The 27329-nt window shown below is 44.0% G+C and overlaps 1 protein-coding gene across 2 annotated transcripts in view; it reads right to left on the reverse strand.

Moving 5' to 3' along the window:
- Positions 1-27329, reverse strand: part of Tec (tec protein tyrosine kinase) — a 110950-nt gene that overhangs the window by 53358 nt on the left and 30263 nt on the right. For both annotated transcript variants that reach the window (XM_028860921.2, XM_028860852.2), the window contains exons 2-3: positions 19570-19648; positions 17526-17711 (exon numbers count right to left, since the gene is read on the reverse strand). In XM_028860921.2, the coding sequence (XP_028716754.1) occupies positions 17526-17663 (138 nt within the window). In that variant the 5' untranslated portion in view covers positions 17664-17711; positions 19570-19648. The remainder of the gene's footprint in view (positions 1-17525; positions 17712-19569; positions 19649-27329) is intronic.

Here is a 27329-nt window from a genome sequence, read left to right on the forward strand (position 1 = left end):
CTGTCTTCTAAGTCAAGCTGACAGAGGAATCGGGACTATTCCACCAAGTGTGCACGCGCACACAGCCTTGCAGAGAGGGCACTTGCTCCATCGACATGTGAGGAAATAGAGACTCTGATCCAGTGCCCACTGTCACAGCTGGAGAATGAGAGCAGCTGGCTGGCTCCAAAGCCTGCAGTGTGTACCCCTGGGAAGCCACCTCCCTTCAGGATAAGCGGCATCAATGAGCTTGGTGTGATGACGCCAGATACCATTCCGAGTCCTGCTCTGTATCTCTGACCCCTGTGCAGGACAGCTCTCTCCCATTCTCCTTTCCTGAGATGTGACACACAGAAGTCTATCACAGGCCCCCTCAGTCCTGGATCCTACATTCACCAAAGAAAAAGAGTAATATAATCACGCTGATAACAAACTAAAACCTACTCATGTTAAAACAGAGACAGGTAATAAAAAGTAAAAGTGGAAAACGCCATTACATAGAGAAGCACATTTGTTGGGTGTTGAGTTGTTCTTGTGGGTGGCGCCTAAGGATTGATTGACCCTAGGGGCTGCAGCATGCTGGGCACCTCCACTGCACTGAGCTGCATCCCAATTCCACACGGGAACACGAGCTTGGGAAACCAAACCTTGTCAGGTAGGATGGAGTGGAACTAGGGAAAATGTGCTCATTGTGCTGAGGCTGAAATGGATAGGACTGAGTCAGTCAGGGAGGGAGATGTGCTCTAGAAGGAGAAGACAGCCAATGCCTAGACTCCATACTTGGGATGCAGGAGGCACCATTCAAGGATCAGAACTCAGGAGAGAGAGAGAGAAGTGAAGAGGAGAAGGGAAGCCGATCCCTGAGAGCCGGGTAGGCAGTGGCTATCCATCTGGGATGCACATGGGGACAATGTGACATTCTTAACGAGTCGTAGGGAAGCACACAATTATGTTTGTCTTTTTATCACTGTGTAAGCAGACTGGAGAATGGAAACAGGAGCCTGTTAGCATGCACAGAGATTGCTAGCTGTCTACCACAATACCCATTCTCTTATTAATGACACCCACTTTGAGGTAGAAATGCTGTTGTCCAGAATGAAAGTCCATACCTAGATCTGATCACGTGACCAGTAAGCTTGATGGCAAGTCTGTGCGAAACACAAGGTTGTTAAAGGGAGCTGGGAGAGGTCCTCTCCTGCCCATCTGCCTTTCTTGCTCCTTTCAGCTTTCATTCAGTTAAGATGGCTAGAGTACCAGCGGCGATCGTAGGCTACAGTAAAAGACCTAAGCTAGAGTGATAGCAAGGAAGGCAAGATCAAGATCTCTAGTTCGGATCCAGCCCTGTGAGTTCCGAATGGCTGCCTCCAGGCTTTACTCCCAACATCCACACTGAGAGAGGAAAAACAGTTTCTATATTTGTAACCAGTATTGTTCAGGGGTTTCACAGGAACAGGTCACTGAGTCTTCACACAGACAGGTGTTATTGTATTCACCCAAGAAGCAGTGGTGGCTTGGACTGGGGTGCTGGGAGAGAGAGAGAGAGAGCGAGAGCGAGAGAGCGAGAGAGCGAGAGAGCGAGAGAGAGAGAGAGAGAGAGAGAGAGAGAGAGAGAGAGAGAGAGAGAGAGAGAGAGAGAGCGCAAATGGCCAGGCTGAGCTATAGATAGAAGGTGGAATCATAGAACCAGGTGAGTCCAGACTTCAGAATACATGGGATTGAGACGCAGGAATAGGGACAATCATCAGGACAAGATACTAACAGAAGCCATGGGAAAGGCAGTGTCTCCTAAGACCCATGCCAAGTGGGAAGGAACAGTGAATAATGGCCACATTTGAGAAGCGTGTCAGGAAAGGGTAGTCTTTGAAGGAGACAAGAAGCCACCAGAACAAGAGCCATGGACCTCACATGGGCAGACACTGCCAAGCATTTACTATACAGAGAGCAAGGGCCATCGAGGAGGCCCAGGAATCTCCCAGCTGTGCTGAAAGTGACGTGACGGAGGCAGGGCCGAGAAGAGCCTGGCTGCAGCTGAAGAAGGAGAATCAAGGGATGGATGCAGGTCATGCGTGGTGACACGCGGCTTTAATAGCAGCACTTGGGAAGCAGCAGCAGGTAGATCTCTGCGAGTTAAAGCCTGCAGTGGGTGCTGCAGGTAAACCTGGCCTACATACGGGATTCCAGGACAGCCAGGGCTACCTAGTAAGACCCTGCCCATCCACCGCCCCCCAAAAAGAAATGGATTAGGAAGCTCGATGATCTGATTCTGGTGAGGGTGAGGGGGGTGGATATATGTTTGTTTTCTATGAATTTGAGGGTTATTAAGGAAAGAATTAGCAGACAGTGTGCAAAGAAGGTTCTTAAGAACAGTGGTTTTGGGCCAGGCGGTGGTGGTGCACACCTTTAATCCCAGCACTCGGGAGGCAGAGCCAGGTGGATCTCTGTGAGTTCGAGGCCACCCTGGGCTACCAAGTGAGTCCCAGGAAAGGCGCAAAGCTACACAGAGAAACCCTGTCTCGAAAAACCAAAAAAAAAAAAAAAAAAGATCAGTGGTTTTGAGTCAGGCATGGTGACTGACCCAGACTTATAGCCCCAGCCCTCTGACGGCTGAAGCAAGAGAATCACAAGTTTGAGGTCAGCCTAGACTACAAACAAGATGGAAATTTGTCTCAAGCAACAACAACAACAACAAAAATGGTGGCTTCTGAAAAGCACAGGACAGGAAGACCTAATGCATTTTTGTAAGTATCAAGAGGATAACAGAATTGAAGCCGGTGGCTAAACTCTTCATTTCTACAACATAAACAAAGCCAAGTTGAGTGCGTACAAATAAGAAGCAGCCCCACAGTGCTGACCCGGGAATCTTTTTCGGGAACCCAGGAATGCATCTGCACTCAGGTTCATAATTACGGCCTCTACCTGCAGAGACAAGTTGGGGGCAGCCGTGGGTGGTCCCCATGACAGGAGAAGCAGGGGAAATTATTCATGTGTCCCTGACCCCTAGAACCCAAGTGTTCATCTCACTGAGCCAGCGTGCGCCATGGTGGAAGCCCCAGAACATACTAGTTTGCTGAAAGTGGACAGACTGCTCTTCCCCATCCCCCCCCCCACACACACACACGGGATGTTCTCTCAAACAGTAATCTTGAAATGTCCGTTTCTGATTAAAAATACTACACAATCAATGTCAGCTACACATCATTAAAGCTTTGGAGGAGGAGTGTGAGGTAGAGGGCCAGGCCCTTTGGTTTTCAAATCAAAAGTAAAATGGGTTCGGGTATCCTGGGTAGAGTTCACGACAGCAATTATCAGTGGCTTTCCTTCAAGGCTCGTTCAAGCCGGGCTTTGCTCTAAACTTACTTCGCGTCCCTTCAGACGGGCCGCTCACCTGAGTGTCCCAGCACCCCTCTCAGGTTGATGGTCACCACCTCCATCTCACAGTTGAGGACACTGATGCACGGACCTGCTCGGTGTCACGTGAGCGACCGAGTGTGAACAAGGACCGCTGGATGTCAAGACCAGCGCTCTGTAAGTCAGTCAGAGACTCTGCTCGGCCCAACTCTCACGAAGACTTTGGTGTGGCCTTCACACCAAAGGGGTGGGAAACAATAAACACACACACACACACACACACACACACACACACACACAGCAGGAAGAGCAGTCTCCCCTTGACTTGAGAACTGAGAGGGAGTGAGCCGCCTGTGTGTCCTCACCCTCCGTCGGGGATGGAAACTCAGAAGAAGAGGGGGCGGCCTCTTGCCACCATGGCTGGCTCCTCCTCAGAACAGCTCCTCCACTGAAGAGTCCCTGGAATGTGCCCAGACAGCTGGACACCCACAAAGAACTCAGTCACCTCTGCACGTGACCCAGGCACAGAAGAAGCCAGGCTGGGGAAAAAAAAAAAAAAGGCTTCTAGACTAACTTCACCAGTGCAGAAAGTGAATCCGAGGAGACACGGTGTCTGGGGTTCTGGAACACAAACTGCAGAGCTCAGCTGTTCTGGTCAAAGCCTTTCATGGGGGAAAAAAAAAGTCACCAAGAATTCAGAGTCAGGCTTGTGAAGCCACTCGGGGCCATCTGCGTTAGGCAGTCAGAATTCATCACGCTTGGGAACACCACAGAAACTTCCAAGCCCAGTCCCGTTCCGCACAGAGGTGCCACCCATGTGTGCACATCTGTTGAACTGGGCAGGTAGGCTCAGAGAGCCATACAACATCCAGTTGTCTACGTAACAGAGACAGGCTCCCTCTTCTTGCACTTCTTCTCCCCTTCTGCATCTGGTCCCTGGGCAGAAAACAGGACACCATGGTGGACAGCTAGGCTTCCGAAGGCTTGAGGACGCTGTCACTGTTCCCAGCTCTGAGTGACTCACTGGGCTAAACCACTTTATAAAAACAAAACAGTTCCTCTGAAGGCCTGTTTTCTTCCTGAAAGTCTGGAGTTGGTGGAAGTCTGGAGTTGGGGGCACACAAGGAAGAAGGCACTGAGTCGACTCTGAGTTCCAGTCAATACAGGATTTAATTAAGCATGTCTGAGGTGACTCCCCTGGAGTCACCTTTCGGAAGCTCACGCTGTGGTTCCTTGCAGACTTTATTATGGGAGTCTTCCCCTTTCTTCACTGGACTCTGCATCTTTTCCCTTAACAAACGACAGTCCTGGACACAGCAGTGTGTTACATTTTGTGAATCAGCAAATCACCAAGCCTGAGGGTAGACTAGGAAAACTCCAATCCATAATATGTGATGAACAGTAGAGCGTTCTGCTGTAACAAGGACCTGGTTTATTTAAATCATCACTCTGACACCAATTAGCTGGGAGCCAGTAAGCTGGTTAATTAAGTCCTCTCAGCTTAGGATTTCTCTTAAGACAGTACAGCCTGCCTCAAAGACAATGTTTAAAGAATTGGGATAGATAATCAATATTAAATCCTTTTCTTTCCAGACTAACACGTGAATGGCACTGTGGCTTTGCAGTGCCCCACATACACAGCCGGGCAGCCTCAGGGGAGCCCCCTTACGCCCTCCTCTCCTCCACTGTGCTGGAGCTACTGAGAACATCCTTAACTAGCTCAGTCCTCAACATGCTGGGCTTCAGCCAGCAGACACAGTGGAAATACTGATACCCCAGAACTTGACAAAGCTAAAAACCAAGTCTAAACATTGATTAGGTGCTAAACACTGATTAGCGTTCCTCCTTGGGGGTTGGGACACCAGTCCTGCCAGATGAGCCATAACCTACATTCATTTTTTTTTTCTAATTAAGGTAGCTGAAGACGCTCAACAGTGTCTGCCTGCGGCAAAACTACAACGAGACACCGCTCCACGGTCACTGGGAAGGCCACAAGTACACAGGAGCAAGGAGAGTGGTGGAGGGTTTGCTGAGCACAGGTGTGATGGTACATACCTGACAGGTAAGCACTCAAGAGGCAGAGGAAGGAGGACCACAAGTTCAAAGCCAGCCCGGCACCAATAAACAAAATTAAAACACACACACACACACACACACACACACACACACACACACACACACAAAGAGTAATCATAGCTTCTCGAAGGCAGAGCAATTCAACTTCTATGCACAAGAGAAATGAAAGCCTATGTCGGCAGGAAAACATGAATATTCAGAGCAGCTGATGGCAATAGCCAAAATATAACCGTAATCAAAATATCTATCCATATGAGCCCATAGACTATGGTGCATCCATACAACAGAGTATTATGTAGCCGGAAAAAGGAATGAAATATAAACACATACTACCACATGAACAAAAGATTACTTACCATGAAATCCTATCTATGTAAAAATCCAGTACAATCCAGTCCATAGACAGGAAGCAAGCTGATGGTTGGTAGGGGCTGAGAGGAGTGGGAAACTGAGTTTGTTTTTAACGGGGACAATTTCTGTTTGGACTGATGAAACTAAATCTTTGTGGCTTTTATACAACAGTGAGGTCACTGACTTGTTCCTTTAAATGGTTACAATACTAAGCTTAGGTTATGTCTATTTTACCACAATAAGAAGAAATACACACACACACACACACACACACACACACACACACACGCACAGGCACGCACGCACGCACGCCCACCAAATAATAAATACAAAATTGTAATTTAATTTTAGAAGAAGAGAGCTAGAAAATCCACAAACCACAAACACAAGTATATACAGATAATGGCTTGATTTAGCATACATATTCTATATCTTGTAAAAAAGTAAACAAAAGGCCCATAACCTAAGAGGAAAATGCCCAAATGGACACTTCAATCAAGAGTAAACGCAGAGGCCTGGAACTCTAATTTTCTTAGAGCATAAGGTAGCCGCCACTTTCCACAGTGCATCCTTCCTTCAGAAACAGAGTGCACAGTGTTTCCTAAGGAACAGGGGTAAAGGGACTGGCACAGGGCGCCCTTCTCAAGGCCGGCTATACAGAGCCAGAGGAAGGGAACCGGAAGGAAGTGCACGCGCCAAGGTGGTCAGTGAAGATGTATCAGGAAGTCCCCCTGGGTGGAAAGTAGCACAATGTGGTTTAACAGTCAGTGTGCTAGCCAGAGAGATAAGACATCTTGAGGCACACAGTCAAATGGTAGTGCACCTGACTTGGCTGCCCCTGGGTTCTTCACTTGTGAATCAGTGTGACGAAGTTGTGGATGACTGACAGGCATAATTTATGGGAAGGCTGATTGATGGAGTCACACGGGTACATATGCAGAACCTCTGTACCTCCAAGGATCTCCATATCAAATTTCTGCATAGAAAGGAACCCTGAACCTCTCCATAGGCACAACGGCACCGTAGCACATCTGGAAAGCCAAGAGTCCATGGTAATCAGAAAGCCACAGCATCTGCCAGCAACCCTCCCCGCAAGGATGAGGAATAAGAACTGCAGGTGAGGAAGCCAGGCTGATTTCCCTGCAGAGCCCAGGCTGTGTGAAAAACTTGCAGGAGCCCACAGAGGTAGAATCGGGGCCTCATCAGACTGTGAGCTGGGCTGGACCAGAGTCATTCTCTCTATTAACTCCATTCTGTACCAACTGACTGGACCTCTGCCGTGCTCAGGTAAGTAAGCTGAATCCCGTAATACAAAGGAAAGCGCACGACTCTGCTACCAGCAGGTTACACCGCAACCCTCAATGAGGATCAAAATGTGCACACTGCCGTCTCGTCAGCAAAGAGTGGGGCCTGCTCGTGTGCCTTCCTCATACCATGTAATAATGGGGGAAGTGTCTTCCCCACAGCTGACTACGAAGTACTAGATAGTTTGTAAAGTTTCAGGTTCAATTCCCAACACCCACACAGCAGCTCACAATTGTCTGTGACTCCAGCTCCACGGGATCTAACACCCTCGCACAGACGCACATACAGGCCAAACACCAATGCACATAAAATAAATAAATAAATTTTTAAAAAGAGTTCCTTACTCACTTGTTTACTTAATAAACAACTGTATTGTCACATTTTGGACAGTTTTTTTTGTATTTACTAATTTTAGAGCTTGTTTTCTAAAATGAAAAGAAAATGGCTAAGCAAGGAATAGTATTTTGTGCCTGTATCCAGAATGTGGGGCAGGTCAAGGCCAGCCTTAGGCTACATAGTGAGTTTGAGACATCCCTGGGCTACATAAAAACAAAAAAACTTTAAAATTGAAAACAAAAAAGACAAATATAAAGTTGGGTTAAGAAACAGGTACCAGTTTTCACTGATAATCATTAAACGTGACCATTTGTTTTGGAGGTACAGTCTATTCACAAAGCCCAAAGCTACCAGTGTCGGGAGACAATAAAGCAATTCACTCTCTTGTGTTCACTGCAGAGAGACACATGTGCTTCTAAAGTCCCTTCTGCATATACTTTGCTACTTTTTCAAAACAATTCAAAATGTGGTTTCGCTTTTTCAAATTGTCATGTGATGTCTTCTGGTAGTTGCTTGTATACAATAATTGCTTTTTACTCTGGCAGAGATTAACATCAGTAAATACTTTAAACAAAAAAAACCCACAACACCCTGTTTCTAAATTTAAATAATGGATGTCCTCTAAACAACGAAAAGGAACTAGATGAGAACAGCAACCACATAATAGTGTCTAAAGACATTTCTGCTTTCCCTACATACTTTCTGATCACATCGCTGAGACCATCAACAGCAGAAACCTCCTTGAGTCAATAGGTGTGAAGTACTGTCTGAGAACAGTTTGGGGCCTTGGGGAAAGGATCATGCACTGAGAGTTGGTCAGGGAAAACAGGAGCACTAATAACACGGGAATGAATATGCAGACGTATGGAAGGAGTGAGGCGTTCACCCAGGGAATGTCCAAAACGTCCCATGAAGACGAGCTGAGCCAGGACCAGGATAACCAGAGAGAAGGGGCTGTGGTGCTTAACAGGGACACGGCTTTTAAGGCAGGAGGATGGCAAAGTCCTTGAGCAAAAGTATCTGGGCAATCATCAGTCAGACCATCTCCTACTCACACCCTCCTCCCCTGGCGCTGGGATTGAACCCAGTGCCTCGGGATTCACTGGCTCCCCCACTACATGGGCTCCATGCTGATCCTGCTGGGCGATCTGCTCTAACTTCACACCACCCAGTCATCTGATAAGGTAGAGTGCCCTCACTTGTTTGCACAGCCCCCCCGTTCAGTTTCCAGAACTCAAGTGGTGTCATCAGACACCCGCTGTTTGGTCCAGGCTGATTATCAGTTACTGGAGGACCCGGTGCAAATCATCCCCTTTACCCTGAGTTTCTCAAACTGGAAAATCTGGAATCTAGACTAAAAATGTGTAACTCTCCATTGTGACAAACCCTTACCCATTTGTGTGAGTGACTATTCATTACACACATCCACATAGGTCAAGGATAAATAAAAGTTCCAGACTCACCAAGTCTCAGGGGCCTTTGCACATACTGTCCCCTTTGCATGAGCGATTTCTCTCTGCCTAATCTTTCTCATGTTCCTGCTCTGGGAAGACCATCTGAAAACCTATACAACCCCTCCCAACCTCTATATATCAAAGGAAAAAATCACAACAGTTTCTGTTTGCATCTAAACCATATTCCATTCCATAAATTTGATTTCTTTTTAAACAGTCTCCCAAGGTAAGTCCAATCATTTTTATTCTCTCTCTCTCTCTCTCTCTCTCTCTCTCTCTCTCTCTCTCTCTCTCTCTCTCTCTCTCTCTCTCTGTGTGTGTGTGTGTGTGTGTGTGTGTGTGTGTGTGTGTGTGTGTGTGTTTTGGGGGTAGGGTGTGTATGTGTAGTATGTGTGTGTTAGGGGGTAGGGTGTGTGTATGTATTTGGGGGGTAGGATGTGTGAGTGTGTATATGTTGGGGGTAGGGTGAGTGTGTGTGTGTGTGTGTGTGTGTGTGTGTGTGTGTGTGTGTGTGCGCGCACTGCTGGTGTCAGCCCTCACCTCCCTGCACCATCCTTACTCTTATCAACCAACACTTAGAGGAAACTGGGAATCCCAAGGAAGCAGCAGCTCCAAGACTCTAAGAATCTCTAGCCCAGCAGTTCCGGGCCCAACAGAAACAAAATGCTGGTTACATAAACTGACATCAGAGTGCTTTGAAAGAAATCTCTACAAGATGTTGCCTACAGCTCTGATAGAGAAGCCAGTCGCTTCAAGGCAGACAAATGAGAAGAAAGAGGCGGAGAGAAACAGTTGAGTTCAACTACCCTACTTCCCAAACTTTCTGAAAGCCAAATTTTCATAATTGCCTTCAATCCCTTTAGCAGTCTTTTGAATATATTCAGTGGGGGGAAAAAGGAACTAAATAAAACTTTGATGCAAACTTGACTGTTGGTTATCACTAAAAATTGCCAAGAGCTAAGGCTCGTGAAAATTCAATGAAGAAAACTCTGATGGAAACTGTCTTGTTGGTATCTCTAAGCACCGCTGAGAGCTAAGGCTTATAAGTGAATTAAACCAGACAATACCACTTCTGAGCAAAAATGCTGATTTTTCCCTGTTTTGTTTTGGTTTGGTTTGGGGTTTTTTTGTTTTGTTTTGGTTTGGTTTTTTGGTTTTGGTTTCTCAAGACAGGGTTTCTCTGTGTAGCTTTGGAGCCTGTTCTGGAACTCACTCTGCAGACTAGGCTGGCCTGGAACACTGAGGTCCGCCTACCTCTGCCTCTCCAGTGCTGGGATTAATGGCATGTGCCACCACGGCCTGGCCACTGATTTTTTTCTCATAGCTCTTGTCTCTCTCATAATACAAACAACCACTGAGTAAAACACAACTGTCACAGTGTGATTTTTCAGGATCTCAGATATTTTTGTGCTTGTCCCTACTTAAAATTCCAAGAGGAGCTGGGCGGTGGTGGCGCACACCTTTAATCCCAGCACTCGGGAGGCAGAGACAGGCAGATCTCTGTGAGTTCGAGGCCAGCCTGGGCTACCAAGTGAGTTCCAGGAAAGGCGCAAAGCTACACAGAGAAACCCTGTCTCGAAAAACCAAAAAAAAAAAAAATTCCAAGAGGATTAAATTCTGACTAAGTTCCCTTTTACTCGGTTAGCCATTGTGGGTACCGTGTTCTTCATCATCCAAAGCCTTACATGCCCAGTGACTGCCTTGACACAAAGTACTAAAACGTTAAAGCTAGAAAACTGGTGAAGGATGTAAAATAACTGATTTTTTTCACCCCCTAGGCAGACCATGCTAAAATAATATACTCGTGAAGAGGAAGGTCACCCATCCTCCAAAGCAAGCATGAGCTAATGATAAGAGGCTCTTGGGGTGCAGAGATGGCTCAGCATCTGCTGCTCTTGTACAGGACCCGGGTTCAGTTCTCAGCACCTCTATCAGGAGGCTCACAAGCACCGATAACTCCAGTTCCAGAGAACCCAATGTCCCCTGTCTTCCATGGACAGCTACGCACTTAGTGTACAGGAACTCACACAGGCACACACACACACACATGCAGACAACTAAAACATAAATGACTAAATCTTTAAAGAGCAAGAGAACCTAGGGTGGTTTCCGGCTGAGGCCTCTTTTATGTACTCTCTGGGAGCTTTTGATATGCTTGGGTTTTACAGATGTTTCTCTTCCCCCACCAGGAACGCTAAAAAACTATTTCTTGGCCAACCTAGTCAATGTGTAGATATGAATTATATCTTGGGGGTGGGGATGGAGCAAGGTACAGAAACAACTGTAAAGACCTAGAGGCACTTGAATGAGATATGACTACAGATTCTATTCCAATGCCTGGATATTGATCATTGTACTGGGGCTATAAAAAAGTGTCCATGTGGGGAGACTAGAGAGAGGGCTCTGCTTTAAATCATTGCTGCTCTTCAGAGGACCCAGGTTTGATTCCCAGCACCCACATGCTGGTTCACAGCCACCCTTGACTCCAGTTCCAGGGGATCTATCACTATCTTCTGACCTCCACATGCATGCATGTAAAACACTTATATAAATAAAGTAAAATAAATCTTTTAAAACAGACCTGAGTTTCCTAAGAAGAGAATTAATTTAGCACATTAAGGTAGTGTCAGCCCTTTAGACTTCTGACCTGGTATTTTGATGTTTTTCAATGAGTAATGAGGCAGAAGGTCAGGTATGAAAAAGAAGAAGATAACAAAAGTAAAAAATGGAAGAAGAGACAGAAGAAAGGAAAGAAAAATATGAACGAGAAGTCGGTGTAATACTACTTTATTTCAGAAACAGAGAGATTCAAATGCCAATAAAAAATGAGTTTTCATGTAGTGATACAGTTGATTCTGAGAGCATTAAAAAAATCATATTGCACTAACTACTATTATCCATGAAATATAAAAGTTTTCTACTCATCTGTGGTCTTGCTTCCTAAAGTTTGGCTACTTGGAATTAAACATGGCCCAAATTATTAAATGGAAATTTTCAGAATTAAACTATTTATTATTTTTAGTTTATGTGCCTTCATGTATGTCTGGGTGAGGGTGTCAGATCCCTTGGAACTGGAATTACAGAAAGCTGTGAGCCACCATTTACTATTAAAAATTATGATTCTTCTGTTTGCTATTAAATATTAGTAATCTCTTTCTAAATATAAAATTTACATCAAGCTTTATCAGAGATAAATATGTATAGGAGAAAAACTAAGGGATGGTTCTATTTATGAATTCAGGTGTACCCTTTCAGTGTTTGCTGTAACCCTGGGATAATGGGGGGCGGGTAGTGACCTCTAGAGCAATAACTCTTCCATGTGATACAAATGCTTCCAGTGGGTCTGCAGTAAAATGGATTATGTTCCCATGCCATACCAACTTCCCATCATGCAGTGAAGTGCTGCAAGATACAAACTTTCAGAAAGGGACCGGAAGGCCTGAAGCGTTCATCTTGGTGGCTCTTATCCTGGTATTGCTAAGAGCTTCTAGGTTCCCAAGCCTAGTTAAGAGAACACCCCTCATATGGCCCAGGACACCCTCTAGAACATAAAAGCTCCCTAAGGTACTCAACAGTCTGTGACATCATGACTAGAACTGATTATTTTCATTGTCCTGTTAGGGAATGTCAGTGAAAGACTAAATCAAACATCTGGTGCTCATAGATAAGCCCGCTCTACCCTATTCTGGAGTAACGGTTTTCCTCTTTCACCTACAATCCATTCAACCATGTATGACACACTGAGTGTCCACTCTGTGCAAAACCTCCAGAAATACAAAGATGGGTAAGCCATGATCCCTCATGTCCACAGCCCTCAGGAAACTGAAAAAGAGACAAAAGTCTTCCTTTTTCATTGTCCCAAACTCTAACACCACGTATCACACTAGAAATAAAAACAAGCATGAGAATTTGGACTTTGGTTAGTCTCACACCATGGACACCAATCTAACTCAGTTCTGAAACCAACTGCCCAAGCTAATACATACTCATGAGTAAAGGGTTCAGTCCTGTTTACTTGAGTTACAGAGCTCACCCAGTGGTCTCCAGGTTACTAGGAACTTCTCTGTTTGACCTAATTCCAAACCACAACTTCCCACAACCACTTCTTCAAGCTCGAGACTTTTCTAGAATTTACCAAGCAACCCTGTTACTACTGACATGGGCAAGGGCCAGAGGGGCATTAATCCCACGAACTCCTGTCTCCATGGAGCTTGTGTGGCATGACACCATCCTCCTGGCACAGGAGTCACTCTGGAAGACTCTGAAGCCTTCCTATCAGATGTATGCTCATGTCAAAACAGGGATGAAAATGAAGTTAAGCATCTAAAAAGATACAATCTGCATAAAAATAATTTTAGACTCCATACACAAATTGAAAATGTTATTTTAGAGCATCCAGTTAGTGGCAGACAGGAAAAAAAGAAGAAAAAAAAACCTGTTCAGTGTGAATCTCTTTTTTTTTCAATACAAGGAAAATTCCCAGCAGTTGTAACTGAAAATAGTAAAATATCCTCTAAAGTAAAATTGTATCTGTATTACAGAGAGCAGTAATGGTCTCCTTTCTTTCTTTCTTTCTCTCTCTCTTTCTTTCTTCCTTCCTTCCTTCCTTCCTTCCTTTTTCCTCCTTTCTCTCCTTTCTTTCTTTTTTCTTTCTTTCCCCTAATTTCTCCTGGAGTAGCAAGATGGTTTCAAAGATAGATTTTGAAGAAACAGCCCTGCAATTTCTTGTAAAAATGAGCAACTTCTAGTATGGCACACCTTATGCAAGGTTTTTATCTTTCTTTGCCTTGGTTCCTCATTCTGAAATGAAACCAAATAAGCCTTATGTGTATAACTTAGCACTGTGGCCAGCACATAGTTAGTGTTCCAAATGTCACACCATTTTTATAACCGTGTGCCTGAGAACACTATACTAGGAAAACCTGCTCATAAAGTTGGCCATTGGCCATGCACATCCTTCATTATTTGTACCGGACCCTGGTACCTGGTGACTTTGATTCTGTTTTGTGTTCTTCCACTGTGATGACTTGTAGCTGACTGTGTTCTTCGCTAGTGTCTTAATTAGGCTTACTCTTACTGTGATGACCAAAAGTAAGCTGGGGAAGAACGGGCTTATTTGGCTTACATATCCACATTGTAGTTCATCATTTAAGGAAGGCAAGATAGGAGCTCAAACAGGGCAGGATTTCCAGGGAGAGAGAGGAAGAGGAGGAGGAATACAGAGGTGTGAATCTCACCAGCAGACTTGGAGCAAGTTGGGCGTGGTGTACTGAGGAGAAGTAACCAAGCCACGTGGAAGAACACAGATTTTAAAAATATGGATTAAGTTATAAGAGCTAGTTGGAAACAAGCCTAAAGAAGCTTTCACAATTATTAATGAATCTCCATGTCGTTATTTGGGGACTAGTGATCCAAAGACAGTCTGATAAGAAAGCTTGCTACAGGAGACCTGTCACGCTGTTCAACCCCCTTTGACTTTATAAACTACCTGTAGCATCCATGCTGTGCTACACAGTACTGAAGACAGCAAACCAGCCAAAGAGAACCACTGTTCAATCTAAAGCTCCCGCTTTCTTAGCCAACAACTGTTGCAAAATTGACATACGACTTGGTTTCCTTTACTCAACATCTCAACATTTTCTCTTGAACAAACTCCTGTCTTGCCCTTCCCTGACTCCCATGCCCATGTCCCAGGGAGCCTCCCCAGGAATGCCAAGCGGCCTGTGCCATCTACCATTTAGCTCCCTAAGTAGAAAGCAGCATCACTTACAAACCTCCATGGTCTGTGTTATTGTAAGACTGTGTAACATAAACTGTCATGATCTTTTGTTTCCCAGGTCACTGGAACATGCGCGGACATGAACGAATTAGCTGCCAAATGAGAGAAAAGGCAAACTGGAGAAATCAGCAGCCCAATGTACAAACTGAAACACTGGTTTCTCAACGTGAGACTTCCAGGAGATAGTTTAACTGGATTTCTGATGATCTCTATGAAACATAATTCCTCAGGACACTTTGAAAAGCACAATAAGTGAAATAAGCAGGACCCACTTCAGGAAAAACTTTCGCCACCATGTTGTAGGAGTTGGATGCAGAGACGGAAGAAAGTGTGGCCACCACAAAGGATCCAATGGCCATGAGGGGACCGCGATGGGGCCTACAGAAGCAACAGACAGCCTCTTCACTGGCTTTTCAATAGTGATTCTAAGAACAGAGACAAAAAAGCAGAAGATTCATCCACTGCAAACAGGCACCGAACACATGCCCCCCAAACAGGGAAGTAACTCACTGTGAAGTGTTTCTGGAATTTTCTAGAAAACGGGCTGAGAGGTATCACCTGGAAGTCTTCCTAGTATTGTTAGTAGTTGTTTCAAGAATTCTGATTCTTTTCTTTAAATTCCAAGTAATTCAATATATGCAATTAGTTGTTTGTTTAGGGGTGGGAATCTAGTCAACAGCTTGGTATGTGGGGCCTGTGAGTAACAGCCAGGAAAGACATGGACTCTGAGTAAGAGTTAGAAACGGATTTCTACATGTTAGACAGCCACCTCATTCTGCTCTGTCTGGTTCTCACAGTGACTAAAGCCACTGCATGTTCAGAGAGTGGACTGGGATCTGACATAAGAAGGGCTCTCTGTCTTTTCATTCTGCTTAAACAGTCAGGGCACTTTTAACTTTGTACAATTAGCCTTCCATATCTACAGGTTCTGAGTCCACAGAATCAATAAACTCTGGGAAATATTTGGAAGGAAAATTGCATCTGTTTGAACATATACAGACTTTTCTCATGTTATTTCCTAAGGAATATAGAAAGAGTATTTTTATAGCATCAGTATTGTATCTGGTATTATAAGCAATATATAGGTAATTTAAGACACATAAGAGGATATGCACAGGTTATGTGCAAATGCTGCACAATTTTATGTAATAGATTTGAGTATATGGTGAGAGGAACCAGTCCCTTCACAGACATCAAGGGCCAACTGTATACTAGACATCTTCAGAGTGAGTTGACCAATGTGCTGTACTTTCTCTTTCTGTGTATGGTGTTTTGCCTGTATGTATATCTGTGCACCTCATACAGGCCTGGCTCCTGCAGAAGCCAGAACAGGGCACCAGACTCCCTGGAGCTAGAGTAACAGCTGGCTGTGAGCATCCACGGATGCAGAGAATCAAACACAGGTTTTCTGAAGGAACTGTCAGTGCTCTTAACCGCTGAGCCATCTCTCTGCCCTCACTGTGCTGTGTTTTAATAGCATCGATCCGTATTTCTAAGTTGACAATGTAAGTTTCTGCAGGTTTGGGGTTAGTAATGTGCCACCTTTTACCTCTCTCATGAATGTATTTCTAGTCTTCTTCTGGACTAACTATATTAAAGTCAAGTTACAGCAAATCATTGCCATACAGCAAAAACTTACTAATGTTTCCCTAAAACTCAACTTGCAATTTTAAAATAATCCTTATTTCTGGTAACAATTCTTACCTGAAACCCTATTGGGCTTCTTGGACAACAAAGAAAATGTGGCATACATATCATAAAATATGACATTTCTCAATAGGACAAAGGTAGCCAATGTAACTAGTCACATTAATAGTTCTGGGCACACCTACATATATGTTCAAAGGGAATAAAGAGTGAGCATGGTCTCACCACGGCTCTAGTTTTACAAGTAAGAGTTTTGAAGCTTTGGTATGCAGCATTTGGGGGGTTTAGAGTTAAGGGAATATGGTTCGACGGTGCATGAGCCTGAAGAACAGCACAGGTCATGGCGATACGCCATAGTAGAATTAACAGAGCTGAGATTGTTCGGGGGGGTAAAAAAATGCCATTCTGTATAAATGAAAGGAACCAAAACACAGAATAAGAAAACGATAACAACAAAACAAGGAAATCAACATCTGAGAAAAAAACGCCCCAAGAATAGGCACAATTAAGCCCAAACACCAGGACCACCAGACATTCACCATGATCACATTTGCTATAGTATGCTGTCAAGAGAAATCCAGTTCCCAGCCATTCTCTACAACCCCAAATTATTCCTAGCAGAGAAGGCTACGGCAGTAGTAGAAAATACCATGGCAAGATTTTAAATTGGGCCAGAGATGGCCACTCATTCACATTTCTTGTGGAAAGCGAGAAGCTGTCCAACCCAAATCCCTCCCTTCTTCACTGTACCTCAACATTCCACACAGGGGCTCCCTCGACCCCTGCTTCTTCAATCTCCCTGCCTCCAGCAAAGAACACTGTGGTAGACGCTTAGCATCAAGAGTCGAAGAATTCCTCTGCAATCCACTTCCATAAATGGTTCCCCAAATAACTCATCAGCTTCAAGTGATGAAGAAATGTTCACACAAAGCAGCTTAAACTCTGACACATAACATGGTGGGGCTTGTGGGGGAAAGCCATGTGCTCAGTATACCTTATAAATTCTAGAAAGACCTATAACAAACAGAGATGTATTTTCTCTGACAGATTAATTAGTTCAAAAGCCTGACACCAAACAGATAGCTATATAACTTAACTGACAGACTTGTGCCAAGTTTTATCACATGCTAAATTTCACCTTTCAAAACCAAATGCCAACAAACCGTAACCTGAAGTTCATTAACTCAATGGAGAGCATCACCTACTCAATGGTATCAACACTGAACACTGCAGAGAAGATTGTCTCCTACCTCCGCTCGACCCTCATAGTAGGTTAACACAGATTTGGTAAGCACAAAAAGTCTCTCTTTGTAGTTTAACGGTGATGTCTTCTTTTTCTGCTGGGATCTCTTAATAAGAATCTCTTCTAGGATAGTGTTAAAATTCATCTCGGTCTTCTGGTTGCTCTTTCTCCTGCCATTGAAGATCCCAGGATTCTAAAGTAAGAAAAGAAACAGTGAGGCTATGGTGTTAATTTTCTAATGCTGTTGCACTTTTAATTACAACACCCTCCAGCTGGGATGGTCTTAAATGTCCAGACTAGGGTGTCCAAGGCAAAAAGCTCATCCTCTCTTAGCTCAGCCTCCATCCTGCCCAGCCATTGCCTAGGAAACACTAATCAAGATTTTCCCATGATGGTGATGGTGATGATGATGATGATGATGATGATGATGATGCATGCCTTTGTCTCTCCCAGTATCACTCAGCTCTCTAACACGTTTTGCTATTTGACTTCCGAGAATAAATAACTCAGACGGCAAAGTGCATTCCACTGCCTCTATTTAGGCCTCAAGATCTTGGGATTCGAAACACATGACCACACAGCATAATTGATTTGAACAATGAATGAGCCCGGTAGTGGATACAATTCACACTCTAACTCAGGAAGGATGTCATCTTGATCTGGTATCAGAGTGGTGTCACAGGGAAGCTGTTGCTACAGGGATGTCCCTTGTTATCTATATTACCTTGCTCCATATATGGCTCCTATCCAGACCTCAAGAAAAAAGAGGCCCACCCCTCCTCAGGACAACCTACCTGGATACGAAGATCCTCAGTCCTGTACCTAGAGCCTTAAATCTTAAACAAGAGTTGGCAAGATGGCTCCAAACCTGATGACCTGAGTTCAATCCCCAGAACCCCCCATGGTGGAAAGAGGAGAAACAACTCCTGTAATTTGTCTCCTGACCACCATGGTATGCAGAAAGAAGAGGAAGTTTGAGGAAGGAAGGGAGGGAGGGAGGGAGGGAGGGAGGGAGGGAGGAGGGAGGGAGGGAGGGAGGGAGGGAGGAAAGAAGGAAGGAAGGAAGGAAGGAAGGAAGGAAGGAAGGAAGGAAGGAAGGAAGGAAGGAAGGAAGGAAGGAAATATTCAACCAAATTTAATTCTCAACCATTTGAGAACACAAAGGTCCTCAGAAGAGGCCTGCCATTCTTCCCTGAGGCAGGCTGGATGAAGGGTGGCTCTCCTTCTCTTGCCTCCTCCATGCCCTTTCAAGAAGTGATTGCATATCAACGCACAGAAATGAAGGAGTCTCTGGAAGCACATCCAAAGGCTACTTGATACTGCGGCCGGCCAGCGACAGATATTGAACTGCTAAGGAATTCCGCCACGCCTCCTTCCAACCTGATAACTTCAGTGCTCTACAGCAACTATTCTCTCTTACTCGATGACCATCAACCTCTTGGGCTCCTCTGACTTTCAAGAGGGCTCCTTCAACAGTATAACCTCTAACCATCCACCCCTTCATTTAGAAGGTATGGTGGGGATACAAGATTAGTGAGGTTTAAATGAAATGTAGATAATACACTTACTGTGCAAATGCTATACAAATATCTATTGTGGTTATTATGGTGGTTTGAATAGAAATGGCCCCCATAGGTTCATAGAGAGTGGCACTATTAGGAAGCGTGGCCTTGGTAAAGTAGATGTGGCACTGTTGGAAAAAGTGTGTCTCAGTTCACTTCCTGCTCTCTGCCAATCTGGATGTAGAACTCTCAGATCCTTCTCCGGCACCATGTCTGCCTGTACGCTGCCATGCTTCCCATCATTGCGATAATGGACTAAACCTCTGAAACTGTAAGCCAGCCCCAATTAAATGTTTTTCCTTTATGAGAGTTGCTGTGGTCATGGTGTCTCTTCACAGCAATAAAACCCTAACTAAGACAGTTATATTTAACGCCACTGTCACTGCCCTAGCTCAGAGCATCCTAATCTCACAGCTGAACAATAGCAGCACCTTCCCAACTGGTCTTCCATTACCAACACTCTTGCCTCATTTGATTTTAACTACATACCCCTTCTTCCTGGTGAATCAGCCTTCAAAGTTCCATCGGGTCATTTCATTCATCAGACATCCTTAGGGTCCCCCAACACCTGCAGGATAAAGCCAACACTTAGTCTGACTCTGAAGATATTCACAATCCAGTTGCAATCTGACATCCAATTTTCACTTCAACACTTCCCCAGCCATTCCAAACACAGATCGAAAGAGCAGCCACCCCACACACAGTGTTTATTCCCTGGTCCACAGCACTCTCCCCACTCCTCTCTCTCGGTCTATGAGAACTCCATCAACTCAGAACTCGTCCCTTTGATGCAACCCTTCCTTGTGTCTCCAGTTAATGGAAATCTTCCAGTGTCTGTATCCATCATCTCTCTCATTCATCATAAAGTTAACCATATTCTTCCATGTCTACAACAATGTATAAAGCTTAACTTCTCACCTAGCTGTTAACCTACGAACATGTACATTGGAATCACCAAAATCAATTTTATCAATTCAGATACCTAGGTTCTGCTTCCATTTTTCTTTAATATTTTCTAGGTCTGGAGTTGGGCCTGGACATCATAATTCTATGTGCAGGAAGAACTGGAAGCCACTATCTTGAAAGAAAAGCCTGAAGCCTTGTGCCTTTTTTTTTTTCTTAATCACTCTTGGTGCTTATAGCAGCCTCTTGATAAACAAATACAACCTGGATCACAAGACTAGCCTATATAATAATACCCTGTCTCAAAAATAGATAGAGCTAGTAGACATAGATGATACAGAAATAGATACAGATGAGATAAATAGATGAGAGAGCTACTCTATTTTGTTTTCCTGAGAAACTATTGGTATGCAAATTCTACTTCTTTAGAAATCTTTTTATAAGAAATGTTCAGGAAAGGAAGGAAATGGCTACTTAGGAAAGGTTACCAGGGGAGAAACCAGTTAGGCTCTAAACACAAGCATACGGTGTGTGTGGTTCTGATCCATGGAGCAACTCGACTGTTATCAAACAGTACGCAGACTTTTGCAAGGCACTAGAGGACGGATAGAATGCGTTCTAGAATCAAAAGGTCCCAACACCAGAAATAAGAAAAATGTCTCTTTAATGACTTCAGGGTGAGGGGGGAATCACCCTACCTGATTTACTGAGAAACAGAACTTATTGGGATACAGAATCATACCATGTAAGCTAAAAGGAATCTTACCCATCATCCCCTTCACCTCACAAATTAAAAGCTAAGGTTCAATTAGGCATCTTGCCCAAAGTAACACAGACCAAGACCAGAAAATGAAAAAAAAATCTCTCTTGGTTCCAAATGAAGGACTCTTCCCACCATTCCACAACACACACATTCACTGCCTTGTAATAATTCATATGTCAATGGAAAATTCTGGCCAGCAAAAGCCATTGTTCTTTGTAGGGTATAAAGGAAGCATATTTCTCCTCATGGAAATGTCCAGCTAAAGATGGAGGGCTGAATACACCCACTTCCTTCCTGGAAGTCCATCAAAAAAAAAAGCCATTTTTATTTGCTTGTTGTTTTTAAGAAATTAACACTCTGAGGGACTGAAAAGTTAGCTTAGCAGCTAAGAGCTTGTACTATTCTCAAAGATGACCCAGATTTGGTTCCCAAGCACCTATTTTGTGGTTCCAGGGAATCCAGTGCCCTCTTCTGGTCTCCACAGTCACCTGCACTCACATGCACATACCCCCCACACACACACACATACATAAGCACATAATTTAAGAAATAATAACAATAAGTTTAGAAATAAATTTAAAAAACTTAAAAAGAAATTAACACTCAAAAGTAGAAAACAGAAAAAGATATTTTTAAAAATTCTAGAAAGTAGAAGACAAGTACATGCTAGGTCTCACAGAGGGAGGAACAGACAGGCACTTGGAAACAAATCATTTTATACCGTAAAACCTCTAGATAGAATAAAAATTGAGTCACCAAATTCAGGAGCCCTAGAAGTGGTGGTAAAGAAGAACTTGAAGCTTGTGTGTGTGTGTGTGTGTGTGTGTGTGTGTGTGTGTGTGTGTGTGAATGTGTGCATATATGGATACGTGCTATGGGATGTCTTTCTGTATGCTGTGAATATGTGTTGCTCCCATTGGTTAATAAATAAAGCTGCATCGGCCTAAGGCAGGGCAGGATGGAACCAGGAGGGAAATCAGAGAAAGAGAGAGAGGAGAGAGAGAGAGAGAGAGAGAGAGAGAGAGAGAGAGAGAGAGAAGGCGGGGTCAGGAGGATGCTGCAAGTGGAGAAGCAAGATGTAAGAGAACAGGTAATGTCATGAAGCCACATGGCAAAACATAGATTAATAGGAATGGGCTGAGTTAAGAGCTAGTTGGTAATGAGCCTGAGCCACAGACCAAACAATTTGTAATTAATATAAGCCTCTATGTGTTTATTTGGGACTGAAAGGCTGTGGGACCGGGTGGGACAGAAACTTCTGGGTACAGATATGGGTACATATAGAGGCCAGAGATTAACACCTGTTATCTTTCTCAGTCGAAATAGTGTCTCTCCTTGGACCTGGAACTCGCTGACGCACTAAGCTGGCTAGCCAACAAGCTTCGGAGATCTGCCTGTCTCTGTCTCCCCAACACTGGATTACAGGCGTGCACTGCTGTACTTTTTATGTGGACTTTGGTACATGGAACTCAGGCCATGATACTTTCATGGCAAGGACTTTACCAAGTGAGCTGTTTTCCAAACTCTCTAAAGGAAGGAACTAGTTTTTCAGGGGAAGCGGGTGAGACAGGGTCTCACTGTGCACCTCTGGTTGGCCTGAAACTCTCTATGTAAGTCATGCAGACCTCACACTCACAAGGCATGTGCCACCATGCCCAACCCCAGGGGAACTTTTTACCAGTCTGGTAAGACATAGAATATATTCCCTCTTCTGTGTAGGTCTAGAAGGCAGCCATTCTCAATTCTCGGGAAAACTAAAGTTTGGGAGATTTTTTTGAGTTTGTTTGTTTTTGTTCTTGTTTTCATGAAACTTAAGATAGAAGATCTATCCCAAGAGGAATGAAGAACTGAGGCAGGGGTATCATACTGCAGTGGGAACTAATGTCCAAGGGTCTACGCACATACATGCGAATTTGGACCACTCCACTCTTTCATGCCATGTGGTCCAGAACATTGGATACAAATCAGACCCAACCAGCACTACTGGAACCAGGGACAGGAGTGTTCCTCCCAGAAACACCACAAACACATCACCTTATAGTTAGGCCCAATGCCAACAAGGCCCAACCCCAAACACAAAATTAAAGAAGGTTTAGGAACACCAAAGAATTCTAGAAAGATCTTACTATCAAACATGTATGCCACAAGGTTGGGACACAGCCAAAATAAGCAATAAAGTACCCGGGGGAGGGGGGTCGGCACTGGAAATCAAGAGGGTAGAAATGAAAAACTCAGGAGACTTAAAACATAAGCTGAGAAAATCTCCCAAGAAATAAAACAGAAAGCCGAGCAGACAATGAATTGGGAAGAAAATACAATAGCGTTAGAGGGCTCACTCGGAGACCCAGAGTGTGAAACTCAGGACTTCTAGAACAAACAATGTGAAGAGAAAAAAAAATTAGAGAAGTTTTGACAAAATAAAGGTTATATCCAGATAAAATATAACCAAGTCAAGCCACATCTTATAAAATACCAAAATTATGGGAATAAACAGAAGATTCATAAAGCTTAAAAGCAGGTAATAATAAAAAGATCAAAATTCAGAACGGCGATCACCACAAGCAATACCGACAGTTCAGAAACAGAGGGTTTAGAAGAAACTAAAAAATGAGAAAATGGAGGAAGCACCATCAGAAGACAATAGATTCCTAACTCAAATTCTACACTCCGCAGAATATCAATACCGGTAGAGGATCATAAATGATGAAACATTCATAGGATCATAAACCCAGCATTCATATATGCAAGGTTCTGAACTGCTTGCCTCCTCTTCACTCTTCTGGAAAACTACCTGATGAGGTAGGTGTTCTACCCAAATAAGGCAATAAACACACAGAGAGTTCTGGAAGCAAGGATTCTAACACAAGAAAAAGGCAAGAAGACCTCCCAGTCTCCCATCACAGTGAAGAGAAATTCCAAGATGGATGACAGAGAGCAGCAAGCGAAGAGATCCTGTCCAAAGGGCCAAATCAGAAGGTTCCTGGGAAGAATTCTCCTAGAAGATGAAACTGAATGCGTGGGGAAGTTCATAAGAAGTTAGCTACACATATCGATGTAAGAAAAAAAAAAATTCATTCCAGGGAAACTGTAAAACACCATACAGAAAAGGCATGCAAAAGCAACCAGAGTACATCCTGAGCCGGGCTATACAAATAATATCCATAGCATTACAATAATGTAAATAATAAGCAATAATCTTGTTACTGTTATAGATGTTTTGGGAGGGCAGGAAGTGTGTTTCCGTGTGGGTGAGGGAGGAGGTTGTGCAAGAGAGCCGCACTTTCTTCGGCAGTGACAGAGACGGAAGAGGAAGTAGAGTAGAGCGTAAACTTGAAATATCGAGTAACTTGAGATGTTATCAAGAGATAAAATTATACAGATTGATTTGGCTTTTCTGTGAAACTGTCGAGTGCAGCAAACTCTGTTCTGTAAGACAGGATGAGGGCCCCCTCGGGAAACGGCAGAACGATGATGGGCTTAGGACAGAGGGACACAGAAGCCCACCAGCAGATTTAAAACTATGACTACTGAACTCTCACTCGTTCTAGGTAATTTTTTTAAATAAGATTTAAATCAAAGAAGGCACTTTCTCAGCTAGACTAGAATCTTCCTCTCTAAGGAAAACTAGCCTGCTTAAAGACCTGCATGCTTGCTTAAAGTCTTTGGGCTGATTACGTGGCACCATAGTACAAGTGACTCCATTTTGATTTTCTTAGTCTGGTCTGTTGGAGCCTAGAACAGAAGCCCAACTCCAAACAATGGCTTCCCATGGTTTTTGTTTTAAAAGATGTACCGTTCCTAAAAGGTTTGACAAAATAAACATTATCCTCTCTGAGAGTCAGAAAACTTGAGAAGAGAGCGAGTAACAGATGTGTGTTTCTCTTCTCCAGAGGCACATCATCTCGCTGCCGATGAATCAGTAAAAAAGTCTACAAAACACCAAACTACAAACTGCGATATTCATATCTGATAAATGCTGTGGGATCTAGACCAGGGAATGAAGACAGACTTCCCTGGAAACAGTCATCCATGTCCTGAAAGGTCACCAGTGATCTTTTGATGGTACCTGTGAAATCCAGAAGGGTGAGCAGACCCTGGAAGAATGGTCCTTTACACAGAAAATATATTATAATTATAAACACCATGATTAACTTTTAGCTGTTGGTGATGTAAGTTCCCCCTATGGTGCCTAGACTAGTCTTGAATTCCCAGGCCTCAAGAGAGCCTTCCTACGCAGCCTCCTGTGTGACTGGCACTAAGGACACATAGCACTAGGCCAGGCAGGTTTTTATCTTTTTGTTTTCTTCACTATTTTGCTCTATGTTGACACTGTCCACACTACCAAGCGCCTCAGACGCATCGCATCATCCCATTCGCGGACGCTTTCTGAAGCACATACCCACACACCAGTCACGTGCGGAGAACAAGAGCTGGGCTTTCAGCCCAGCAGCCCAGCTACAGCACCTGCCCTGCTCACTGCACTCTGCAGGGAGGGAAGGCAGAAGGGGGGGGGGGGCGCTGCGAGGAGGCTACTGAGCTCTGAGCGGCTTCACTCAGGAAGATGGTTGAAAAGCAACTGAATTCATCTTCCGATGGCCACAGAGATGTCCTGTGAGAAGGAACCTTTCGATCCCCAAAACTCAAGGGAGCTGTCTCCTCTGAACAGGGACTCAGTGCCCTGATTTTCTGGGCAAAGGGCTGCTCTGTGCCTTGTTCACCCTTGTGGATTTCACAGGAGCCAGGACACAGATGACTACTTCTAGGGAAAATCTGTTTTCAGCTTCCTTCCCTGTGTTGGTCCAGATTCCACAGCCTTTGATGGAAATATCATAGGTTGTGGCGGGAGGCAGGGGGTAAGATATCCTCAAATGCTCCAGATTCATCTCCCCAACATTATATAACTCAGGGTTACAAATAGATGTTTCAGTTTCACTAGGGGACAGGGTCTCATTATGTGGCCCAGGCTGGCCTGGAATTCATGGTTCTCCTGCCTCTGCCACATAAATGCCGGGTTTGCAGGCACGTGCCACCATGCCTGGCTACAAATAGCTTCTTTGCATAAAACTAAACTGCCAAATGAAGTCCCCTTTGTCTTTGTCTTACTGCAGCTAAAGATAACCTCACTCTCTACCTTGGCTGCTATTAAAAGCTTAAAACAGACCTTACCAGACTTTGAACACTAATATTCTGAAGCAGACAACGGAAAAATAATGTCACCATCTCACCAGTGACACACTTAAACCACCAAAGTTCTGTCTCTGTTCAGTGTTGCAGAGAGTCTGAGGGCAAGACTAATAATTCTTCAGTTTCATGGTCCGGCCATCGCAGCCAACAGATCTTAGAACCTCATTCATCATCAAAGACTGCCTGAGAAGAATAAGTTTTAAAAAAAACAAGTGGCCACTGGGGCAGCCCGTCTATTCAATATGACCTTTCACAACTCTCATCATCAAAGGAGCGGAAACGCTAACCCAGAAGGTAGGCAAAGGACAGAAGAAATACCTCTATCGTCTCTTAGAGATTACATGTCAATTAGTGCTGCTCTCTCCCTTGGTCCAGACTCATATCTATTCAAAGTGCTGAGAGCAAATGACTGCTGAGTCAGCCTCAAACAGGGCATCTATTGCATCCCCTCCAAGATTCAGGAAAACCAAGGAAGAGGGAGCAGAAAAAAAAATGTAAGAGCCAGAGGAGGGGTAGGAGTGCTGTAAAACTCTGTTTCCTGGACACAGCCTGGCTATGAATGCGCAGCCGCAGTGAATACCTGCACAAGACTTGCAGAAGCTCTGCAAGCACCGACTGGGTCCATCCATCAACATTCCAGCATGGATGGGGAAGGAATGGATGGGTCATTAGGCCCCATCCCTCCCTGAGGACCTATGGGCAGTTCATAATTCCTGGAGAAGGAAGAGTAATAATCCTCAGTGGTGTACCCGGTGGTAAAATTGCCCTTGCTCCAGTAAATAATCCCTGATCTTTGCTCATACAAGCAACCCTAATTAAATGCAGTAGGGCATACACACACTCCAGAGAGAGAAAAAAAAGGAAAGAAAAATAATAGAGAGCTTGCTAGAAAAATGAATGGGATTGGTGAGGTGGAGATGAGGATAAGAAAGGATAGGAGGAGGAAAATGTATGTATGTGTGAAATTATCAAAGAATTCTTTAAGTCATCAAAAGTGAACTTACATGTCATAGTCTCTTCATTATAGTGGCTTCACTTTTTTCCTTCCTAATAGGAAAGCCTTTGCAAAAGCTAAGGAAGAATTCTAATGATTTTTGGAGGAAAAACAAGCAAGCAAGCAAACTTGCTCTCTTTAAAATGGTGCTGACAAGTCCACATGCAAAATGAAGGAAGTTTCTTATTACGCATTTATGCAGAAAAATTGTGGAAAGTGAAAATTTACTCTTCGTTGGGAATTAACAGCAATGGTCTAAATGGGGTTAAACATTAGATAAAAATAAAAATATTTACTTTATTTTTCAGAATATGCCTGAATCATACTGATTTCATTTCGTTTTGTTTTACTATATTACTGGGAAATTTAGGTGGGCTCATTTTCTTTTTTCTTTCTTTTTTCTTT

This window comes from Peromyscus leucopus, chromosome 10 (genome assembly GCF_004664715.2).
Source record: "Peromyscus leucopus breed LL Stock chromosome 10, UCI_PerLeu_2.1, whole genome shotgun sequence".
Lineage (NCBI taxonomy): Eukaryota > Metazoa > Chordata > Mammalia > Rodentia > Cricetidae > Peromyscus > Peromyscus leucopus.